Genomic DNA, 25,161 nt, shown 5'->3' with positions numbered 1-25,161 from the left:
AGGGTGTTTTTTGATATGTTGAAGGAAAAAAAATTCAAGTCTCATATTATTTAATTTTCTAGTAATACGACTTTCATGGCTAAGTATGTTCCTTTACAATAGTTAATGGCTCTTATGAAAAAATAATAATAATAAAAAACAAGTAGAAACCCTTCGTTAAATGTAATTTATAAAGTTATTTTAAAACAATATATGCCTATTACGCAGCCTATATAGTGCTGTTTGATTTAATAAAAGAAACACTGAACAATAGTGAACTATCGTTATATAATACACAAATACAGTAGGGCGTCAAAAATCCGAACTAATTGGGACCACAAGTAGTTCGGATTTTCGAAAATGACCAGGAAAATGCCATTTAGGCTTAAATATACAGTACATACAGTAATTACAATACCGTACGTAAGACTATTTATTTACATTTAATGTTTCTGAAGAACCTGTTCGTACACTAAATTACACTGTTTTGGTAACTCACACTTAAAACTTAACTTTTATAGGTCTAAGGGAAAATAAAAATATATATGACAAATAATTACATATGAATGAGCTTTTGTAAAAGCATTGATCTCACACCAAGAAAACAATTAGTGTACTGTCACTAGCTTCTAAGGACCGCGTTCGGATTTTTGACGTCCGGATTATCTACGTCCTACTATAACATTTACATGTTTGGTTGGTTGTAAGCAATTTGGAACATTGAGCCTAAGAACTCTTATCAGCAATTTCAGAGAAGGTCTTCTCAGTAGCTTGAATTTCTTCTTCAGAAATGCTGAGATTTCTGCCAGTACCCGTAGAAATACTGGTACTCCAATATTAATAATGCAGTTTTCGTATGGAATCCAACATGTGTCAGGTGTTTTTAGCCAGAAAAACATTTTCTTGTGTCCATAGAGATTAAGGAAATTCACATTAGTCACGATGTCCTTGTGAATTCCTTTCCAATCCACCATTTCTCTTCAGAAATGCATGCAATAAATTGCTCACATGAAAAGATTAATGTCTTTCGATTCTGCTCAAGTATTTAGAGTGAATGAGATATACGACTTTGAAGAAGATACACGACTGACTTCAAGTTTCAGCAGGCTGATGGGTTCATAATGATGAATTTCACGCATCTTTTGCAACGTGTAGGCTTTAATAATCTCTTTTGAAGTATTGGACGAAGATTTCCAGCATAAAAAAGCGTTTGGTTATAGTTTGACATTGGTTGTAGTTTGACAAAATTCGAAGAAATCGGCAACAGTAAAAATTCGGTTTTCCAGTGGACTCTGTAAACTAGCATGTCTCGCTAGACATGTCAGCGTCCCAACTATGTCATCGCAAACACTTTTGCCGTGATTTGTGGCAAAATGGTTCCACTCACAAGCGAGTCCAAATCACTCATGCAGGCACAAGTTGACTTTTTTTTTTTTTTTTTCGGTCTATATCGGGCTTCTGACCCATCTCCGAAGTAGATAACGTGTTTATTCTGAGGAAAATCGTAGTTAACATATTTCAGAAGAATAACTTGAAAAGCATAAAATGTAACTGTGTCGTGTTTTAACATATCACTGACACAACATAATGAAACATTTGATAACAGAAGTTACAGGATCTCTTACGATGTTGCATTTAAAAAGATTAGAATGTTGCACAGTTGAGTAAAATGTTTGTCCAGTGGTACTCTTGAACTTCATCTTTAATAATACAGGAATAGTTTTCAACTAAACCAACATGATTTGTCATCCAAAGTCTCTACTGTGTGTATTTGAAGTAGACGCTCTGGGATTTGGCTATGAAGTGATGCTGCGCTAATTTCTTTCTTTTTTTTTTTTTTTCCTACAAAAATCTCAATGTAGTCGTCTGTTTCTTTAATAATTGTCCTAATTTGGATTCCGTCAGTTTGAACCCATTGTTTGTACTTATATTTTCTGAGTGAGTCAGTTCTTTTAATGCACGAACGAGATTCTCAGTTGTTTGACATAGTTCAATTGTTTTATTAGTCGTCCATGATTTTGGAAGTAATGAAAGAATCTGAGTCCCTTCAGCAATGGTACTTGAAGTTTCAAATTTCTGGCACAATTCATTTATTCAGTTACCTCAGTCTTGACAATTATAAACATTTTCAACACAAAAAATTGGATACAGTCATTGGAAATTTGGGGGTTTTGTGCCCGCCCTCAACTTACATTGTGAATTTGTTTTTCTTGAACATACCAAAAAACACTTTCCTATTTTTTTTTTTTTTTTATACGTTAAAGAGGAACACCAGAGCTACTTATTTTAAAAATTTGAGATAGGTGTTAGGTGGGCCTTTTTCAGAAATAATTGTCAAATTTTGACATTTTTTCTTCTTTTTTTCTCTTTGATGGCAAAATTCATTTGCTTAACCCCACTTGAGAAGTGCTACAAATTCTAAGAATATTTTAGTGAAAACCATTTTCAAATAGCTTCAATATCTCCAGAGATCTAGCGGTTTCAGTAGCGGTTAAGTCGAAGGCGGACTTAGGTGCTTTTTGCACAAAACCCCCAAATTTCGATTGGCTTCTACAGCAGTTGCCTTTGAGGTAGAGCTGTAAAATTTGACAGGTGTGCTATGTTAGGACACCACAACATTTGTACAAAATTTGAAGAAATTCTAAAACACATGAGCCACCTTGATTTGTTGATTTCATATGGAATGGCCAAAGATGTTTCTCAAAGAGAACACCAGTTAAGGACAATGAGTGTTCACAAAGTAGCAGTGTGTGTATTTGCCCAGGTACATGTCTTGTAGTTTGAGCACTGAGATACCAATTATGCACTTTTCTGGATGGATCAATATTCCCCAATGATGGCCCATTCATGGTAAGGTTCAACATAGATTGGAAACTTTGAACTTCATAACGAATTTATGATAATTTGTTTGTAATGCATGGAAAAACATAAAAATCAAAACTACTGACAGGTAGAATTGGGGAATACTAACGTCGAAAGAAGCTAGGCACCAAACTTGTATCAAATGAAATGAATTGAAATCTGAGTTTTACATCCCACGGTTATGTCGGTAGGCTAAAGGAGACAGTGATGATGAGAAATGAATGAAATGGTGGAATGAAGAAAGTGGGAGGAAACTGGAGAACCTCGAGAAAACGCGCTCACGGTCTTTATCCACCGCAAGCTGGGATCGACCCAGGAACCCCATGCACTAGAGGTGAACGCTCTACCATTGAGCCACCACGGCCACAGCTTGTATCAAGTAGTATAAAAGACAAGATGACGTAAGTGCTCCAAATCTCGAGTATATGAGTCGCGGAGTGGTAGGGCTAACGTAATTTGACAACTGAAAGTAGTAGCTGTGCAAAAGGCATTGGATTTCTTACCAGACGTAAAGTATTCCGCCGTGAAGATAAGTGAACTTTCCGGAAAGCTGGTTACATTGTTCAATTTTATTCCGATAAAGGCGCAGATGCTGTGTAGACCCGTGAATCGCTTTCGTTCTGTAAATTTCGATATCCTAGATGCTCCTCTCAAAGGAAAGTACTTGTGCTCGAACGGATGAATACGCACAAAAAGGAAAACAAGTGTAATGTGAGCACCCCGGAAGCAAACAGTGATGTCCGTTTCTCTCAAGATCGTGTAAACGTCCGCAAGAGCAGGGTAAAGTAGAGTAAGTGCCATCACTATAGGGCGTCTGTAAAGCTGACCCCGGGCTATTTTTGCGGAAAAGGTTTGGGTGGATGGAAAAATCGGCGAACATATATCCCATTATTTTTAGGGGTACACATGAATGAAAAAGTTGTGCCCAATGGTCCCCCCGGAGGGTTCCACACAGGGTCTAACCAAAATTTTTAAATGGCAAAGGGGGGGGGGTCAAGTAGTAGATCGTTGAAAAGGTATTGAGAAAAGAATCAAGCTGCAGCAAGTCCCGAGTTCGTATGCGCACCCTATGCAAAATGATGGTCACAGACTCTTTAATGAGAGCTGTTGGACATTTTGACTGCCTACCATTTTGTACAGGGTAGGCATAGAGACTCGTGACTTGCTACATCTGGTTTCTTTTCACAATACTTTTCCAACGATATACTACTTGACCCCCCTCACCATTTGAAAATTTTTGTTGGTTCCTGCCTGGAATCCTCTGGGGGACCCTGGTACACTACTGTTTTAAATTCAAAATGTATGTCCCTAAAAGTAATGAGAGACGTGTGCGCCGATTTTTCAATCCAATCAACCCTTTTCCGCAAAAATAGCTCGGGGTCCGACTTTATAACGCCCCGTAGTTACGGCTTGTGTTCTGCTTTTGCCCTGCTCTTCCGGACGTTTACACGATCTTGCAGAAAACGGACATCACTGTTTGCTTCCCGGGTGCTCACATTGCACATGCTTTCCTTTTTGTTCGTATTCATCCGTTCGAGCCCAAGTACTTCCCTTGTCAGTGGGCGAACAATCACAGCAAAAGTTTATAATATTGTGGCAAAAGTCGGGCTAGACCGGCGTGTAAGCACAGTCATGACATCGCCAAATAACCCAAATATCCATCACCAAACCGTTTTTTAAAGATTTGGAGAAAATACAGAAATAAGCTCGAAATTTGGGTGCCAAATGAACGAACTCAAAAACATTTACTCGATCGAAATGAAATGAAATGAAATCTTTAGTTTACGTCCCACGCTTATGCCGGTTAGGCTAAAGGAGATGGTGGTGATGAATGATGAATGAAATGGTGGAATGAAGAAAGTGGGAGGAAACGGGATAACCCCGAGAAAACCGCGCACGCGGTATTTGTCCACCACAAAGTTCACTTGGCGGGAGCTGGGATCGAACCCTGGACCCCAAGCACCAGAGGTAAACGCTCTACCACTGAGCCACCGCGGCCCTTCATACTCGATCGAATTTCCATCTGCAAATCTATATTGAAACTTCAAAGAACTCTAGCCACTTCTGAAGCGGTTGCTCACGCGAGGTGAAAAGTGACTTAAGACAATAATGTGCGAAAAAGCTCGTAGTCGAAGCTGCACCGTCAGTTGCAAAGTCTATACTGATATCAAGGAAGGCTATGCTGTGCGTTTGGTGGGATTGAGAAAGCATCGTGCGTCATGAGCTGCTGGTTCTCGATAGAACTATAGATTCGGATCTGTAGTGTCGACAATTAGTGCAAGTGCACTTAGAAATTCAAAAGAAACGGCCGGCCACAGGTTCAAGATATGTTGTTACTTTTTATTTTATTTGAAAGATAATAAATTACTGATTCAATTGATATCCTCTGTTTGGAAATAAAGTGTCTAGGCTCACGTGCGGTAGCCTTCTGATTTTTTAATTTTATTTATTTATTTTTTACTGTTGATCAGTATTATAATATCTGAAATGGAGAACTTCCACTTTTGAGTTTTAACAGGTTTTATAAACAGTGTTCATGTTTTAATTTCCGTAGCTTATGTCTTGATTGCAGTATTCTTTTATTTACTTATTCTCTCAGAAACACCAATCTTAAATGTTTTGAGAATTGTACAGGAGTTGCATCTGTAAGCGTGACCTAGCCTGAAAAGGAAAATAGGCCACTTTGTTACTGTATTTTTTTCATAATGGTTTTGTAATATATATATATATATACTCTTGGAACAATGTGTTCAATGTGATGGAATGAAAACTTAAAAATTAAGCAACGCTGGAATGGGTGAAATATGGGTGCCTCTATAGAGTATACGTAGTTTCTATTAGTTCGACAGAAAGGCATCACTCAATATCAAAGGAAAATTCTGATGCAGTTGAACATATTTTTAGTTCATTGAATTTCAGTTCTGAGGAGAGTGCACAGAAGTGGTATGCTTTGGAACCTGTAATGTGTTTCGGAATTGCACATATATTTTGGAAGCTTTATTATATTTAAAAGCTGTATCTGTTACTTATCTTCGTGCAGAATTAAAATGCCATGTCAAAATAAGATTCGATTTTGATTTCATGAGACCAATAAGTAAGAATGTGGTAGCGATAACTGGCTTAATATTTGTAAAAGTTGCTATGTTTAGCAAATCAAATACTGCATAGGTAAGTGCATTCTTTACTTAGAACGGAATAGATTTTTAAAGAAATAAACCCTACATCTTTTTCGTAGAGGTATATACAAATCACTTGTTCACGGGGAATACCGCAAACCTTTCTTCAGGCAGGACATCCACAACGATTACAAAAGAAGCAAATCCACTTAGAAGTGCTAAGAGCATCTTAGTGTTCTTACACCCGCCTCGAAAGTGTTGGAATCTTGTCTGCATCACGCACAGAGACAGTCGACCTCGGATTAGTTATCTTTGATCTTCCGTTAGAATAATTTCGTCGAGAAATGTCTGAGCCATTCGGTACAGATAACTTTAGAGAACCATTAGCCACGTTCGAACTGTTTGATGTATATGTTAATGAGTATATCCGTATATCCATGAATATGAATATCATTAGCCATATATTCATATATTGTCTGCTTGATAGAATATTATGGACTTTATTAGTATTTGATGTGATTTTGATATATTGTATGTTAAGCTAGTATAAAGAAGTAAATAGGTACAACGAATCACATTATAGTATATTAGTGCACCACTTGTACATACTGTCAATGCTACTATACTTCCTCTTCTAAATTGCATCATGATAAAAGATCATTCCAGGCTTTTCAATGCTCCTATTTTTCCTATATATTTGCGTCTCTTCCTATAAACTTCTGTATTTCCTACATTTTAACGAAACCACCTATATTTTTGGGGCATTGCTACTTCCACTTGTGAAAATAACATGAGGAAATACGGCGTGGGTGGTTGGATGGAAACTCTTCTATATTTTGACCTTTCCTGTTTATTGTCTGAAGATAATTACACCAAACAATATACAGTTAACGCAACAAGTATTCATACACCTACAAAATGAATGAAAAAAAAAGCTAGTTTCGTCATAATCATTAAAAAGTTCTATGGAGTAGTGATTTTAAAAACTTAGAATTTATTAAGGTGTAGAATATGTTATTCACATTTTGGAGACGTATACTTACAAATACCGACTGTCTGATGCAGATCCTTTTTACGCTTTTCTTCTGGTCCGTTCTTAGTATTGGTGAACTACGTACGAAAACATTAAGAAACTCGTATAAAATTTTGCAACAAGACAGTTACCCATTTAGTTATATTTAGAGTAGAATGTATGTTCGTATAACAATTGATGTAATTTCCATGTGATTTTTTTATTTTATTTTATTTATTTCTACCTATTGGATAATTGAAATGTTCCTTTATCACAGCTTCACGAAACCTATATTTTTTTGTCGTGATGTCCTGTTTTTTAATTTTTTTATTTATTTATTAGCATTGGAAAGCTTGTCATTTAGAAGTACTCAATTATATTTAATAATGTTGTCTTTTTACTCGCAATATTACTACTTTCGTTGTCTCAAGTAAATTACGTTAAACGCTGTCTTGTTTATTTAATAGCAAATGACGTATCTGCTATTACGAGGTTGAACCAAAACAGCCAGTGTAAATTTTCGTTAGATAGGATTTGTTTGTTATAGACAACTGTACATTACTGAAATTGTCACAATATAAAACCTAACTTTGCTGCATTATTATTAATTTAGTCCATATACCGATTTGTGAAGATATTAAAGGGGACTATTAAAGTCCGAACACTTGTCATTCTCAGGCAGTAGATTTATGTAAAATTAGTAAAGAATAGAACCATTCTGATTCGTTACCAGATACTTGGCCTCATCACATTGTTACGTTACGTTTTATTATTATTATTGAATTCAACGAAAATTTACAATAAGATTTGTTTTTATTTTACTGTTTTGTTTGTAACTGTTAAAATCATCTTCAATAGCTTAAAATCATTAAAAAGTTTATTACTATTAACTAAAATATGCATATTGTTATTGTTGTGCTATTGGTATCAGAAGGCAGTTTAATTTTTAAAACAAATTTACTTGACCCCCTGATTATGATAATCAGCATAGCAAATTCCAGAATATCAGCATTAGCCGATGTATTTCTTCGGCCTTACAGCATGTTAAATTTTTCGTTTGTTTTGAATCGGGTATCTGATTTACTTGTGTATATTCTAATTAATTGCGTAATTATTCTCCTAGCACCTTGGAGAGACTGTCATGAGGAGAATAGTCCAACTATTGTTATTATTGTTATATTTTTGTAGTATTGTTCTTACAACAGGCTTGGAGAGATGAATTTGGAACCCCGTGGATTCGACTTCAGCTTCCCAAGCCCCGGGTTAGTTTGATTCTATCACTAAATCGTAAGATAAGTTAGTACTCGTAGGAAAAAGGTCTCTCTTGCAATAGCTAACCTGCAGACTAACGTATACAAATATAACGAGCCCTAAAATTTATTTATGCAAATTCCAACAGGCCTATTATAACAGAAATTGGTACACAGAAATCGGTGTCATTTATTTTAAAATTGGCTAAATTTGGCTTACCCGAATAGTAATTCAGGTCAAATTTATTTCAGTAAAAATTTGACACCTGCGATCTATGACAAAACCAGACACCATAGTCAAATTTAAACTGCCTTGTTTTAAATTTAACAACGCTCAACAACTATTACAATATATGACAAAATTTCAATTGTTTATTAACCTTGTTCACAGTAAATTATCTTTCAAATGAAACAAAAAGCAGCAAAATATTTTGAACCGTTCCAGATATAGGGCATTTTAATATTTTAGCGAAATTCGCACGTAAGAAATGGCGACCGAGACGCTATCTTTGGCGGTCTGTATCTCGGACCAGGAATTTTGTTTGGAAAGAACAAACATATAAGGTTTCTTACTTTGCCTTGAATTTTAGCATCTATTAAATTCAGTAACATCTGAGACTAACAAGGCAAGATTTTTCCTTTGTGTGAATCGGTCTGAACTATGATGTTGAAGTTAACTCACATTAGTTAGGCACAGCACACAGCACACAGCCCAACTATAGCTCATACGTATCTGTATTCCTGGAATCCGCGTGGTGCCCAGGAGACTCTCACTACCGTGCTGTATTATTTATGTAACCTGATGGGGGCCCCCAGAAAAATCCTGCTGTTAGATAACTCACAGACGTACAATAATAATAAAATAATAACTTTTTCATTGAAGTAGAAAAGTAGTTTTGTTCAAAAAGTTTCTAATTCAGTTTTCGTAGTGAAACACCTTGGCATAAAATTTTTCCCACTGTTTGAATCAATGTGTTAAACAACCTTACTTAATCTAAGAAAATACTATGAAGGGCTTAAAACAGAAACAGAAAAACTGCAAGAAGTACAGCAATTTACTTGACAAATATCATTTTGTCACTGTAGCTATCGAATCAGGTGGTTCCTGGGGTCCCGAAGGTCTTAATTTTATAAAAGAAGTCGGACACCGCATTTATTTATCGTCAGGAGACGCTAGAGCAACCTCTTTTTCTACTGCAACGCATCAGTATGGCAGTACAAAGAGGGAACGTTGCATCAGTTTTGGGAACGCTACCCTCTGGTAAGGAACTGGAGGAGAGATTTTTTTCTGTAATCATCTCGGCGAAAAATATATATATAGATTTAATTCTACACACAATGTAGCGCTCATAACTTAGAAGAAAGCAAAACTATTTACCAAAGTTGTGAGAAATTTGTGTCAAGTGTGTACGGTGCGCTTTATTTGGAAAAAGTAATATTCATTTGAAAAAGTGAATAATATTATGTGAACATGATCTTTTTAAACTCCGAAAGGAGCTTAAGACACAGACCATAAAAATGAAAAATTTTAGAATAAAGTAAAAGTGGATTTGATTTAAACGTGTCATATGCTTCAAAATTTTGAATGTATATTTAAATACAGTGGTTAAGTTAATTCCAGTTTGTTAATATTGAGTTGTTGAAGAGAAAGCTTTCTTCTTTGATTTTGTATTCAGTTTATGTTGTGATCAGTGTTTTGAACAAGTTTCGTCTTGTACTCTCTAAGTGATTTGTAACAATATTTAATTGTTACAAAAATATAAATAAATAAATAAATAAATAAATAAAATATATTTGGTAGTTTTGTATACTTAATGTAGGAATTGCTAAGCTTTAAGGAAGGCAACAGTATATTTAAAAGAAAAACTATGGATATTACTAAATTTTCTAAACGTTCATTTACAAGACATTTCCTTTGTTTTCATAGGCAATTAATGCAGCTCGACGGCAAGGAGTGGCTGTTGAAACACAACAGAAATGTAAGTGAGTTTGTAAAGTTTCTGATGTACTATTATTTACTTGAATTAGAATTTTCAGTTGTATGAATGTTATATGTATTTCCTTTCCTCATAATACAAGCGTGTAATAACTTTTACCTGATGATTAAGTTTACACATTCGGCTGCTAGTACAGTGGTATCTAACCGCATAAACTTCATGGTAGTAATGTAAAGATGTCTAAACAAGAAATGAACTTCATTTGGATCAATTAATAGGCACCGTTAATACAGATATTGCCAATAGTTATGACAGGATTGTCATAAAGAATGGCAAAGGCAATCTTATAATATTTTGAATTCGGGCAATAAAGGAGAACCACAAAATTGGTTTTTTGCCATGTTTTTCATTCAGAGTGTTAAAAATAGCTAAAATACAATCTGAAAGTTAGCTTCAGACCACCTATTAACGCGTAAAAGAGTTTCAGCAAATTTACGAATTACTCGGTGCGGAAAAATTCTTTAAGTAACGTTTACTAGATGTACTGTTCTTGTAATGATTCATATATAGGCGTGACAACACAACAACAACAACAACAACAACAACAACAACAAAAATCGACTTGAAGAACATTTAAGGGAATTCAGAGAGGTCAGTGATATCCTTTCCAAGAATCTTAAAAACTCGAAAAATAATATTGAGGAGAACATTACAGTTTTTCATCGTTCTTCATTGTGGGGTATTTTTGAAGTATTAGAACCAAAAATCACAAACTCAGCACAGAGAAAGGGAATTTAGGCAAAGATTGGAACAACAACATCACAAATTGTGTTCATAAAAAATGAGCACATATATAATTATTTATATTTTTATTGCATAAATGTATATTTTTATTAGAAAAAATATAGTATAAAAATAAACTTCATTTCTTTCATTAATAAACTTACAAATTTCGACAATATATTTTTCGATTAACAAATTTCGACAATATATTTTTCGATTACAAAAAAATCACGTTTTATCAACAAGATAAATCTGTTTTTGGAGCTGGCAAACCTAAATTTCACGAAATCTGTCATTACGGTCAATGGAATGTAGGCGTAGTTCTGGCTTGCGGAGTTAAGAATTCACAGTGGTTGTTCTAGTGAAGAAACTAAATTCGTAAAAGTCCTGAAAAAAAAAAAAAAAAAAAAAAAAAAGTAGATAGTGTTTTGTATGATTTATATTTCATTACAGTAATTGAGTTCGTTATGAGAGTTATAACATATGTAGTAATATCTTATAATCAAATAACTATTTAAGAAATTTCCATAGGATGTTAAAGCAACAATAATACGTGAGGAATTCCATATTCATCTTGAGTAATATGCATGGACACTGATGAAAAATATTAAATATAATATTTGAAATATTTGGCAAATGCAATTCATTGGATTGTTACTGGAATATGCGGGTAAATAAAATGGAAATTAAAGGAAACTAGTACCACAATCTCTAGCTAGCCACGTTATTCCCACTAATCTTATGTAGTGTCCCAGTCATAGTTGATCACTGAAAAGCTTTCCATCAATAATGTTCATTATTATCATTACTCCTTATATATATAAAATAATATACTCTCACACTATATATTTTATTTAATTTCATGTCAGCATCTGCAAAAAATTATATCTATCGTTATCCTAATATTAAATTACCATCGTAACTTATCTGTAAATCATATAATCATAAGTGTCATATCCTGACATAAAGTCAGCAACTATGTTCTACTTTTATTAATCAATCGATATGGCATTAAGCGTTTGACATATATTTGCCAGCTGTTATTAGCAACTTACTCCCAACATGACCGTATTGAGAAAAAAAAAAAGTGTTGAAAGAACATCGTAGTGTATTCTAATATAAGTTCTGTGGTGCTGACAGCGACACTTTGCAACTACACTGAGAGGCAATTTGTCGAAATGTTATCAAATAATCGAAACGTAAATCCCTTCGAATTTATAAGCAGATTATCAAACACAGAAAAAAGATATGTAAAAATTCATATTGATCAGTACATATAACAAGATTAACAGTTTAATGGGTAGTGTAGATAAGCTAGTTTAGTTTAATAAGCACCGAATCATAATTCAAGGTGAAAATGTGGAATATTTCTGTTCTCTATCGTAGGTGGTATTCAGTTGTTTTCTCATGTGTATCCCTAACTATATTTCTCCATTCAAGCGTGTATTTCCAGATTTAAGTTCCGAAGGCTATTCTCAAACCTCTCCCCAGTTTACTATAAGCAGGAGAATCATCTATAATAAATGTAATAGAATTATGTTACAGACATCTTACATTTTACGTGGACCCTAAAAAGTCGTCGCATGACCCTGGTTCAATATCTGTGCACTATTATATTGCGAATGGCAGCATGACCATGATCATTTGTGACTTTATGCGGAGTATTACAAGAACATACGCCCATATGACACACGTCTGCGAACCTAAACATGCTGGTAGACCTCGTTTGAATGCGTTCTTGTGGTAGGAAGGATTCCATTCGATACGAGAGCAGGCAAGTGCAGCAAACGGCTATAAATGTTGTTAGTAAAACAAATGTTTGAAAATCGTATACGAATTAAATGCCATCGGGCTGCGAGTTGAATATATGATAGAATGGTGTAGGTAATAATGTTCTATCTGATTTTAGTTTTTGTTGCTTTAGAGTTTGTATTTGTTCCAGTGATAGATCAAACTTCACATACAGAAGACATGGTACAGGCAATGTTTAAAAGGTGAAGGCGTTTCCGCATACAATTCATGGGCTTTTTTCGTGTGTATACTTGTATTTGCGTATTGAATTGAATCCAATAACTCTTTGAAACAGTGGGGTTTTTAAAGGAAAATGTAGACTTTCAATTAAGTATCTGCTGCTTTTGCGCTATTCATCCGAGCATCATAGTTCATACGTAATTCTTTTCAAAATAAACCAAGCTTTCAAAGGGACCAAATCTGCAAGTGTATGACGCACACGAAAAGTGAGATTTGAGAATTGTGGAAATTTCTCCTCAAAAGAAATTCCTTTTGGCAAGGTGTGTGCCCCAGCTGCACGTATCCGGATACAGTCTACCCTGAAATATACTCCTGTCCCTTCGTATCTTATATGTGTAGTCATATTGAAGTACCTTGAATAGTTGCGATTGCGAGGGAAAAATATTTTCCAAACTTTATAAGCACACCAAGCATTCAAATCAAAACAACCCCAATCACTTTCCCTATTCTAGCTTCCAAATTATACATAAAACCTCATGCTGGGAGAATAAATAACCAATCATAAAACTAACTTGTACAGTAACCACTGAGCACTTCTCTCTGCGAAAACTAACTGCGAACTCTTTCTTTTAACACAACTGCACTCCGAAGATAAAGGCTTTCTGACCTCTGTGAATAAATAGGGCGTTCAAGGGAGAAGTTGATAAGAGTTATTTTGTCATCTATAGTCATGCACTGTGAATTTTATATATGTAAGGCTGTCCTACAACCTGGCTTGAGCCTTGTTTGAGAACAAAACAATCAAATATTTTTAGTCGTGTGAGAAACAGGTGCAGATCTCAGAAAAAGATATTTAAATGTGACGTCATTACCCCGCTCTTGCTTGTCAGCAATCAATAAGTACATATTGCTTCCTTTCTAGCAACCTTTAAAAATAAAAGGAAAATAACAAATTCCAAAGAAAAACTGATTTCTTAAATGAGGGTAATAGGGATTATATTCTCATGACAACATATGCTATGCCGTATCAGAGATAGTCTATACTTGTAATCACAGCACATGTGCAACACTTCTGATTGTATTTGTTCAAATTGAGAAACCACGTAATTCACGATGTCTAATATGCAGTGTTTGTCAGGGCTTCTGCTAAGACTTTAGAGAAGAGTTTTCGGATGTTCTAAAAAGGCTATTAACAAAACCCTTGCTAAATGTTTAGTGACAAGAATTTACATTTAAAATTCTGTAGTTAATGGGGATAGTTCTTAAGATAAAGAAATCTCATACGGTAACTTATTGTGTATTCCTTTCATTCTTCAATAACAATATCGATACATTGAATAATGTTATTTGTATTTTGACATCCCTTCCACAGGTTAAGATTCCTTGACATGTTCTTTGACTAGTGTGACTAATTTTTAAAGACTATGTGAACTTTAAAATTCAGCTAGAAAGCTAAGTGCATATATAAAATTCGAAAGTGGCATAACTAACTCTATGGCCTATGGAACCCAGAGGTTCAATGCTGCGTTCACAAAAGCTCTCCACCGACTTCTATCCTTAGCCAATTGGATCCAGTTTCTACTTTGTATTCCTATCTCTGCGACATCCATCTTAATATTGTCCTTCCATCTGCGCCTGGGTCTTCTTAATGGTCGTTTTCCGATTGGTCTTCTAGTCAAGACTTTGAAAGCGTTTCTACTTTCTTCCATTCTAGCTACATGACCTGCTCACCTGAGCCTCCTATACTTGACAGCCCTAACAATGTTGGGTAAACCGTGTAAATTATGTAGTTTCTCGTTATGAAGTTTCCGCCATTCCCAATTTCCGTTCCCCTTGGGTCCGAATATTCGTCTAAGGATCTTGTTCTCAAATATTTTCAGTCTATGTTCTTCCCTCAGAGTAAGCGTCCATGTTTCGCAACCATTCGAAGGTGGCATAACAAACAAAAAGCAGACTTTGTAATACTATATTATTACGTTGCTTTGCTGACACTTTTCTTCATAGCCAGCCTTATTTGATACGGACAATACAAACCATGTATTTATTTATTTAGTCTTATTTTACATGGCGAAGTTAAGTCTCCTGGCTCGTCTCCCACTGGACCATGCAATACAATAGTATCATAATTAGTAATACAGTAATAATAATAATAATAATAATACTAATAATAATAATAATAATAATAAAATATGTATAAAATATAAAACACTCCCAATCATACTTGTATACATACATACATATATATATATATATATATATATATATATATATATATATATATATATATATATATATATATATATATATATATATAATTATTATTATTATTATTAGTAGTAGTAGTAGTAGTAGTAGTAGTAGTAGTAAGTCTCTGCTTCGTAGACTTATGGAGGATCTGCTCAACCAACTTCTTAAATAGGTTGATTGATTGAGATTGTCTTGTGTTGGATGGAAGGTCATTCCACGCACCGATAGTGGATGCAAAGAACGCATTCGAGTAGAATTTTGACGAATGTGGGGGAAGAGAAAGTAGTTTATTTACACCTGACCTTGTATTGTGATCGTGGTGAACATTTAGTGGTTGCAATCGTTGAAATAAGTGGGAAGATTGTTGAAAGCGCAAAGTCTTAAAGAGAAGTGTGAGTTGATGCAAATCACGTCTATCGGCAAGTTTCCAAAGGGCCAGCTTTCTGTAGTATGGAGTTAAATGATCTGATCGTTTGAGATTATAGGCAAACCGTATACAGGCATTTTGGATACGTTGCAAACGGTACGCTAATTCTTAATTTAAGTCTGATAGAGGTACATTACAATATTCAAGGTGAGGGAATATTAGAGATTTTACAAGTAGCAGCTTTGTTTCAGTGGGTAGAATTTTCTTTAGTTAGTGAGTGAATGCAAAGACCAGAACGCTTTCTTACACACAGCGTTAATGTGAGGTTTCCACCCAAGTAATTGATCTATTACTACACCAAGATTTGTAACAGTTTCAGAAAATGGAATAATTGTTCCATTTATCTCTACTGTTGGTATATTCGAACGGTGCATTTGTATAAGTCGTTTAGAGGAGAGACAAATGCACTTCGATTTAAGTGGATTTATGGTTAACCCATTTTCAGTTGACCACAAGTAAATGCTGTGCAAATCGTCATTCATTTGTTGAATTGAATTGTCCAAGTTTTCGGGTTGACCTGAGATATATATATTTGAAAATCATCTGCGTATAGGTGATATTTACAGTATTGTAAGACAGAAAGAAGGTCGTTAATGTACAAACAGAATAAGAGGGGACCAAGGACACTTCCTTGAGGGACGCCGTAAGTGAGATTCCGCAGTGCAGAAGAAGTATCGGCTACGGTTACAAATTGCTTCCGTCCCTGTAGATAATTTTTGACCCATTTCACAGCACCATTGGAGAAGTTAAATTTTGGTTGCCAATTTATGGAAGAGAATCTTACGTATAATTGATTGAAAAGCTTTAGAGAAATCTAGTAGAGCAAGAACAGTTACTTGCTTTTTCTATCCATTGCTAGTCTAATGTCGTCAGTGGCATAAGTAACAGCTGTAGCAGTACTGTGGTACTTTCTGAAGCCTGATTGAAACGGATCAAAAAAATTGTATTTCATTAGATGGGTTTGTATTTGACAGGGTTGGCAAAAACCATGGTTTTTATTGAAAAAAAAAAAACAGGTTTTTTGGGTTTAAACCCGGTTTTTTTGTTTAAACCAGTTTTTTTTTGGGGGGGGGTTAAATAATATACTCTTATGTATTTATATTAGATATCGACAGAAATTAGTTTGTTTCGCCTTGGTGTTATTATGCAACAACAAGTTATGCTGGAAGGGGTCACATAAGCTTAAAGCGTAATCAAAATCGCTTATTTCGACACGAAACCGGGACTAATTGGTCACAAATGCGATTGCCGACTCACTCACGAAGGACTCCTGATAAAAATACGTTGTACTGATCTTTACACAGGCCTAGTTGTTAATATAATTGTCAAGAGTCATTTAAGAAGGACAAAAAGATAAAGAGTTACACAGGTAAAGACATTATACAATTATATATAAATCGGGAAACTCCCGCCTTAGCCATTGGGAAAATCCTGTTACTTTAAATGGATTTGCATATAAAATTTTAAGGTCAACGTATCATAATCACTACGCTAAAACTCAGGTGTTAAATTACAAATTTGGTATGTAGATATCATTCAATAAAATTAAAACAAAGTCAAATCCAAGCTGATGTTGGAAGCTGCGTCGGCAGTTGATACATTTTGCCAATTTCTATCAATATATTTAAGGAACGTTGGCTTCTTTATAAAACAACAGGCATTTAGGCAAGTAGAAATATATAATTTGGTTTCGTTTCGTATGTTTAAGCTTAACATCCGTATGAAATACTAAGGTTATCACAGAGAAGACTTTCGCTTAAAGGGACACCTCGAATCGCTATTTGATTTACACTTGAAAGATGGGTTGTGGTTCGACCAAGAATTGAACATGGGACCCCTTGATTAAAAGGTGAAAAGTACATAAACGTAATGCAGATGGTTTCATATGTGGAGACGTCACCATGAAGTTCACACGATTTAAAGCATTTTTCGTTCTTTTTTTGTTTGGTTTAAACCAGCCAACCCTGGTATTTGATCACTAACAATGTATTCTAATGCCTTTGAAAGAGCAGGTAAAACACTAATTGGCCGAAAATCATTAATACTTGTGATATTACTTGTTTTGGGAAACGCTAGGACTTCAGCTGTTTTCCAAGCAGATGGAAAAGTGCCGCTCATAAGAGAACGGTTGAAAATAATAGTGATGGGATTTAGTATAAAAAGCAAAATTTTAAAATAAATTTATTACTATGATCAGCTCCACTAGCAGTTGATTTTATTCTATTGATGGTCTTCATGACTGTTAGAGGACTGATACATTCAAAGGAAAAAACGTTTTCAGTACATTCTGGACTCTCATCATATGTAATTTTAGAATCTGTATTACTTAAAAACTTAATGTCACAAAAATTGTTATTAAGATCATTCATCTGCAGTAAATTTATTGTTAGCCATATTTTGTTTCCTACTGCTCTTGATTCCTAATATATTTACCTTTTTCCACAAAATTTTCGAGTTACCAATGCTGTTCGCTAGGTTCGAGGCAAATTCCATTTTGGCTTTCCTAATTGTGTACGGATTTTTTTAAAACACTCGTCAGCCTGTACTGGATTATCTGTACGAGATTTCGTGTATTGTCTATAAGAGCAATCGCGTTGTGCCATTAAATTTAGAATTTCTGTAGTTATCCACGAGGAAGATGGTCGCGATACTGCGCGCTTAATGAGTGGAGCATGCTTATCAATTAGTGTTAATATCGCGTTATTAAGGAAATTAAGTTGTTCGTTTATAGACGAGGAGTTGTAGATTACCTGCCAAGAAATATTTGCCGCTTCAAAGAAAAGGGTAGCTTCATTTATTTTATTCAAGTTTCTGTATGAGATAAATTTTGACTGTCTCGTCGGAGTATGTATAGAGTAGCAGGCGAACACTAGATCGTGGTAAGATATACCTGGAATTAGTAATATATGAACTCTGGAATCAGATATATAATCATATGTGTAGAAGGCATGTGTCATATTAAACAGATAATCAGAAATTAACAATGTAATAGTGGTTACTCACAATGCTTTAAACCTTTCATTATACACTAAGAAGACTACGTGAATATCTTATCCTTCACATTCACATTCCTTCACATTCCCCATTTCTGATATGGTGTAGTTCAAAAACGTTGTTCAAACTCAGCCATTTTCTTAAATGAAAATACAGTTAATTTTTTTATTCTATCCTGTTTTGCAACTTGCTCTGCATATTTTTTGTCCCATCTTTTAGGTTTTGACTTGATTCTAATTCCCTGTTACGTCAAATTACGTCTGTAGTTCTTGCTTGCGTTTTTCACGTCCTGAACTATTACCATTAAGTTCATCTATTCTACCAACAGCATTAACTAATCTATTTGTAAGCCTTCTTGGGCTTCTTATGTTTTTCTATGCTCCTAAATTTTCCTTTTCGTTTCGTCCTATTTCATCCCTGTCTGATGAAGGTTTTAGCGAAAAACACTCACAAAGCACCCTGTTAATAGTGTAATTATGTTTTCATTATCTTCTGCTAAGGAGTTCATTTTCTATAACTAAAGAACCGGCAGTTGTGGCAAAATAAAATACCTAAAATTGTAGGCAAAATTGCGCGGTAAATTCTAAAAATGGCAATTCGTATTACGAGAATGAATATATTCATTGTATTTCTTGTCATTAATTTACTAAAACTTTTCACTAAATTATTAATTTACATTAAGAACTGCAAATAGCACTCATTAATAAGTGTAACTTTGAAATATCAATAACAGGGCTCATAGCAAGTCACTTTTTCTTTTTTTTTTTTTAACTAAAAGTTACTCTTTTTTAACACTTAAAGATCCATGGACAACTATAGTTGCCCTCTTGTTACGAGGCGTTCAGTCCCGGAGACAACTTTAGTTGCCGCGCACCCATCAAGGCCAGCTCCCGCACTTCAGCACGCAGTTGACGAAAGAAGCCAACAGCTTCATACAGCTAGTCCCTTCTGTTTACTTTTCACTAATATTTATCACCTTCATGCCTACAGGTCACGTACTGCGTCGATTTATATGAAATGCTGTGTCAAATGTATATACCCCAAAAAGATATGAGTACTCAGAAGGAAAAAAACATGTAGTTATTTTTTTCTCCTGTTTTATAAGCCAGTGGAAGTGTGTGTGGTTGTTTCGACATCCTTCTTGTAATTTGCTTAGGCTTCACTTCCTCTTTTTAGTTGAGCTTCTGGCGATGAATACCACCGCAACAAGTCGTGGTTCTTATGATAGTGGCGTATTTTCGCCCGGAGAAATTACGGAAATAATAGATGATAGCGACTCCGATGCTTTTGAAACGGACGATGAATCTAATGTTTAGACATTGCTACAATATTAGAATAACTAGAATCTTCCGACAGTGACACAAAAACAACACTCGATGCTGTTCTTAGCACTAGTTCTCAACCATCGCGCCGCGCTTCTAAACGTCCTCGCACCTAACATGTCACCAAAAGGGACAGGAGGGGGCCGAGTGACATATTGTGATATGTAGTGTATATTTAAACTTATTTATATTTAGTTGTATGGTCGTTTGCAATTTACACGAAATTATCGGACAATATATCTTTCGATTGGATTTCCAACATGCAAAAAATATTCCTTAAAGTTTGCAACACTGTGTATTCAACGGTAATAATGCTAAGTGCATTAGTGTTTTTCTGTTATATTAGTACATTTTTATTCGATTGAATCTGAAAGTTTCATTCACTTTAAAAGGGTAGTTTCTGAGTAACAAAATTTTAAAAATACATTTAAAATGGCCGGGATCCAAGCGTTTCTACATTTAAATCCCCTCCGGGTCTTTAAGTGTTAAGTTTGTCACTAAAAGTTACTTTTTTTAGGGGTAAAGTCATTTTTTGTGTGATTTATGTTTTGCACTGACAGTTTTCTAAGGAATATATTATAAAAATAAATGAAATAAGGCAGAAACTTGTTACTTACTATTCTTCTGAAAACTTCAGTGCTTACTGCAGGGTGTCTATCGGTCACGAAAGTCATGAAAAAGTCACGAAATCAGAAGTCAAAAGTCACGACATTTAGCTTTTAGGTCACGATTTTTTAAATCTGTACAAATATAAGTATAAACTGGAAAATTTTGTTCTATAAAATGTCAAAATTCACTACCAAAAATGTCTGTTTTCGGCTCTAGACGCTACCAAATCGCAAGCAAATCACGCTTCTTTCGCATGCATGAAAATTCAACCCAATTCGCACCTAAATTCGCTCTGGAGAATGTTACGAAATTTTATGGTTTGGTAAAGGAAAGGTCACGAAAAAGTCACGAAATTTCATTTTGGAATTTTAGTACACACCCTGTACTGCCATGTGAGCTGTGCTGCCACATGTAAACCAAGTAAGCTTTATTCTTACTACAGCCTTTTATTTTTTTTAAAGCACAGTGAGTGGTTGGTGGGTGCTTAAGCTCTCAAGATGGATTTGAGCGCCCTTCTGTGTCTATTCTTTCTTCTAGAACCGTGCCAATATGTAATTAATAACGAACCTCTAAACACAAGTAATCCAAATTTTTTATTAGCTGACAAACTTAAGTAAAATAATTTTTAATCTTAACATGTTAAAACATTACGTATTTCAGCTGTGATCCACCCGGCCCTATGTTGGTTGAAAAAAAAAAAATGTAAAATTCAATTTATGTCCAAGTTTGGCATCAAGATGATGAGATTTTGGACATTTTTTTGTGTGCTTTTGGTCACTTTTCAACTATTTAGAAGAGACCAGACCACTATGAGCCTTGCAATAACCAAACCGATGAAAAAGAAAGAAAATTACAAATCTGAAATATTAGGATTATAAACACAAAATTACAGAGAAAATATGCTGAGTATTGTGACCAAAAAATTCATGTTGGGTAAATTCTAGCGTGGCACTTGATGCAGTGTTGCCATAGAATCCATAGATCATTTTTGATTATAGGTGTACAATACTTGTAATTTCTCCAACTTGTCCACACATAAGTTAAGTTGTATATTCGTTTCAGATATGAAAACGTTCGTTCAACATCCAACAATGAAATAGGAGCATATTTGAAGCACGTTGGAACCTTAGGATTCATTGCAACATCAATCGCGCTTTCCGTGTATTTGGTTTGTTAACCTTGAAAGGCTTTAAATTCCGTATTACTAGTGATTCATATTCAGACGGTGAACATTGTGATTTGTATTTTCGATAGAGAGGTGAACTTAACTTGAGAAACATCCATAAAATGACAAATAAAGCTGTTGACCACGATAAATGACATCAATTCATTATTATTACGTGTAAATATGGCATTTTGCCACAATTACCAGTCTTTAACTATAATGCTTCGTCATATAGGGGGGGGGGATAAGAAGTAGGAAGAAAAAGAAAAATTAGAGAAACTGTGAAGCGTGCAGCTCGACACCCATATTGGAATGAAAGGTAAGAGATTCTTGATATTTATGCTGTTTGTTATATTTGTAACTTTGATTGTAAAACATTTTGTTAACTGTTTCAAATAAAAACAGTAGAGCACTTTGATATTTATTTCACATTCTTTCTTCATTTTCTTAAGGGGGAGCAGGACAGAATAAGCAGCATCAAACAACAAAAAACACAGCTAAATTGGATCGAGAAACAGAAGAATTGAGACATGACAAAGTACCTCTTGACGTGGGAAAGCTGATTCAGCAAGGCCGTCAGTCCAAAGGATGGAGTCAGAAAGAACTTGCAACTGTATGTATCTAATAATACTGAATTGATTTTAAATTAATCTTTATATCAGTACCATTTTGATCTCCGTTGAATGCAGAAAGCGCTATAATCGTTTGTCCTCACTCTTGGTTAATTAACAATTCTTGTACTGCTTCTACAACCAAAATATTTCCATATTCCAATTTTAGTGTTTCTTTACTTATCGATATCCTTAAATTAATTATGCGTACCTATTCTGTTACATTTAATACTTCCATACTGTCTCTTTCATTTAAATATGTGTTTACATACACATAACAATGATATTTAATGGTGAAAAATTTAAAACGTAATGACGGATCACCTAGCAAACTACCGAACAGTTACATTTTGAGTAAGCCTCAGTGTGCCTCGTTAGGGTTAATAATAAATAATTAATCCGAAAGATACACAATTTAATATAGAATTCAGCACGAACCTTGGTCAATTTTAGACATGACATCAGTCCTATAAGATTATTTATTACTTACTGTAGATTTGATTTATACAGGAAAAATATTATCTTTTAGTAAAAAAAAAAAAAAAAAAAAAAAAAAAAAAAAAAAAAAAAAAGTGGATTTCGAACATCATTTAGGTCAATATCAGATTAGTTTAGAATCTTCTCTCGTTAAATTACAGAAGCGTATTATTAGAATCACACAAGTGGGACTTGTAGTATTAGTGTTTCGTTATTCCACACAGTAACTCATGAACGGGAGCGATTTTTTTTTCCCAGTAGATAGCTAGACTGATTATCTCGGTTGAGTTCGTTAATGAAGTCAATCCATTAACGTCCTAATGGATAAGTCTTAAACAAAAACGAATTTTTGAATTGTTTTTTGCAATAAATAGCTAGTGATTATCTCGGCTATGTTCGATAATAAAGTCAATTGTTAATATAGGGCCGCTGTGGCTCAGTGGTAGAGCATTCATCTCTGGTGTGCGTGATCCCTGGTTCGATCCCAGCTCACGCCAAGTGGACCCTTGTGCGTGGGTTTTCTCGAATTCTCCCGTTTCCTCCCACTTTATTCATTCAACAGTTTCATTCATTATTTCATCACCGTCTCCTTTAGCCTAAGCGGCCTAACCGTGGGACGTTAAACTTACAGATTTAATTTTTTCATTTCAATTGTTGATATTTTAACGGCTAACGGAAACTTATGTTCGACCGTTACTCCAAACGATAACTCTTGAACAAAAGAGAATTTTTGAACTTTGTGTGTGTGTGTTTACAATAAACTACTAAAGCGATTATTTCATCTGAAGCCGTTAATGAAGTTAGTCCCTTAACATCTTCACAAATTACGATGACTTTTAACGGTTGTTATCCATTTTGTACTGTTGAAACAAAGAGTACAAGTTACACACGCCGTTAGATGACAGCAAACATCCGGCAGCGGCTAACATCTACACGAAGAAATTCAAACTTCTAATGCGTGGTGCTTTTAATGTCTACCAGAATTTATTGTATCTAACCTTTTTATTTATAAGAAATATTTATACAGTGTGGACCATTTATATTAAAACACGTTTATAACGTTTAAACTATACGATGTAAATCGATGAGAATTTGCAACATGCAAATATTGATAGGGGGCATTGGCGTACTACGAAGTAGTACCAGATTAACAGTGTAGCCATCCGAAGTAAAGTTATATATATTTTTTAAAATGGCACTATATCAGCTTATTACACATTTCAAATCTATCTATTAAACGAAAAATCAAATTGCTGTTAAAATGATGCATTTTGATGCTTAATTGTCACGTTTTATATGATTTAAGAAATCAAAATATTATAGAGAATGCATTACCCACATAGGGTGTGAGTTATTGTTCAAGGAATAAAATAGCGTCTATATAAAAGTACATTTATTGAATAATAACAACCATCACCTTGGATAACTCAAAAAAAAGGAACTATACAAATGGTGTGTACAAAGTCACAATAGAAAACTCGTGTAGTAAAGTAATAGGTGTTCGATTATCAAGGAGGCAGTCTTTGAGCTCCCTCGTGTGTGTTCATAAATTATGTGTTCTCTTTACACATCGTTATGTCATGTAATAACAAGCACAAAGCATACTCACAGTCCATAGTGTTCTTCTACAATTGTCAGCACTGCACGGGACATCTCGAAGTTCCAGAGATGGCTGTAGTATCCAAACGATGCACTTCGAGTATTCATTGACTGTTCAGATGACGAACAAATGATCGAATGATAATGACTGTACAAAATTGCCAGTTTTTATACTAGTTTGTAAATTATTTTTGAGATCACTAAAAGAAAAATATGTTTTTCTTTTTTTGTCAGAATAGTCAGTTAGAAAGTGTTTATATAATGTTTTTGATTGTTTTAGAAATTCCTTTTGCACACTCATTTCTGACAACAAGGTCATGGGACTTGTTTTTCGTTTTAATTTTGTTCTTGGATTATTTTTAAAGTTACCTTCACGCCAGAAACAGAATTCACGTGAGTATAGAAATTCTTTAACTTTTTCATCACTTATGCCATTGGAACATAATACTATAAACAGCATTGTTCTTCAGATCTAGTGAAAACAATCTATGCAATTGAATGAGATACTTATCTAAGCATTTTTTTCCCGAAACTAGGCATTTGGAATAGATCAGATTTTCGATCCCTTGCAATTTTGTTCGTATTCATTCGAAATCCACCGTATCAGGATCATAGCGTTAGGTACTTTGCGATACTATAACGTTCTTAATTTGCAACATTTGATAATAAATGCGATATTGTACGTTTTCATTTAACATGTGATTTGAACTGTGTAATAACGTGACGTAGAGCCATTCGAAAAAAATGTAACTTCTTGTTGGATTGACAATACTGTCAACTTGGTGGTATCGTAGAGTATG

At 34.6% G+C, this 25,161-nt stretch overlaps 1 protein-coding gene across 3 annotated transcripts in view; it reads left to right on the top strand.

The window, feature by feature from the left end:
• Positions 1–25,161, top strand: part of mbf1 (multiprotein bridging factor 1) — a 75,478-nt gene that overhangs the window by 12,777 nt on the left and 37,540 nt on the right. For all 3 annotated transcript variants that reach the window (XM_081764661.1, XM_081764664.1, XM_081764662.1), the window contains exons 2-3: positions 10,147–10,198; positions 22,127–22,287. In XM_081764661.1, the coding sequence (XP_081620787.1) occupies positions 10,147–10,198; positions 22,127–22,287 (213 nt within the window). The remainder of the gene's footprint in view (positions 1–10,146; positions 10,199–22,126; positions 22,288–25,161) is intronic.

This window comes from Thermobia domestica, chromosome 7, assembly GCF_964235325.1.
Source record: "Thermobia domestica chromosome 7, izTheDome1.hap1.1, whole genome shotgun sequence".
NCBI lineage: Eukaryota > Metazoa > Arthropoda > Insecta > Zygentoma > Lepismatidae > Thermobia > Thermobia domestica.
Note: the sequence above shows the minus strand (reverse complement) of the source record. Positions and strands in the feature narration are given on the sequence as shown.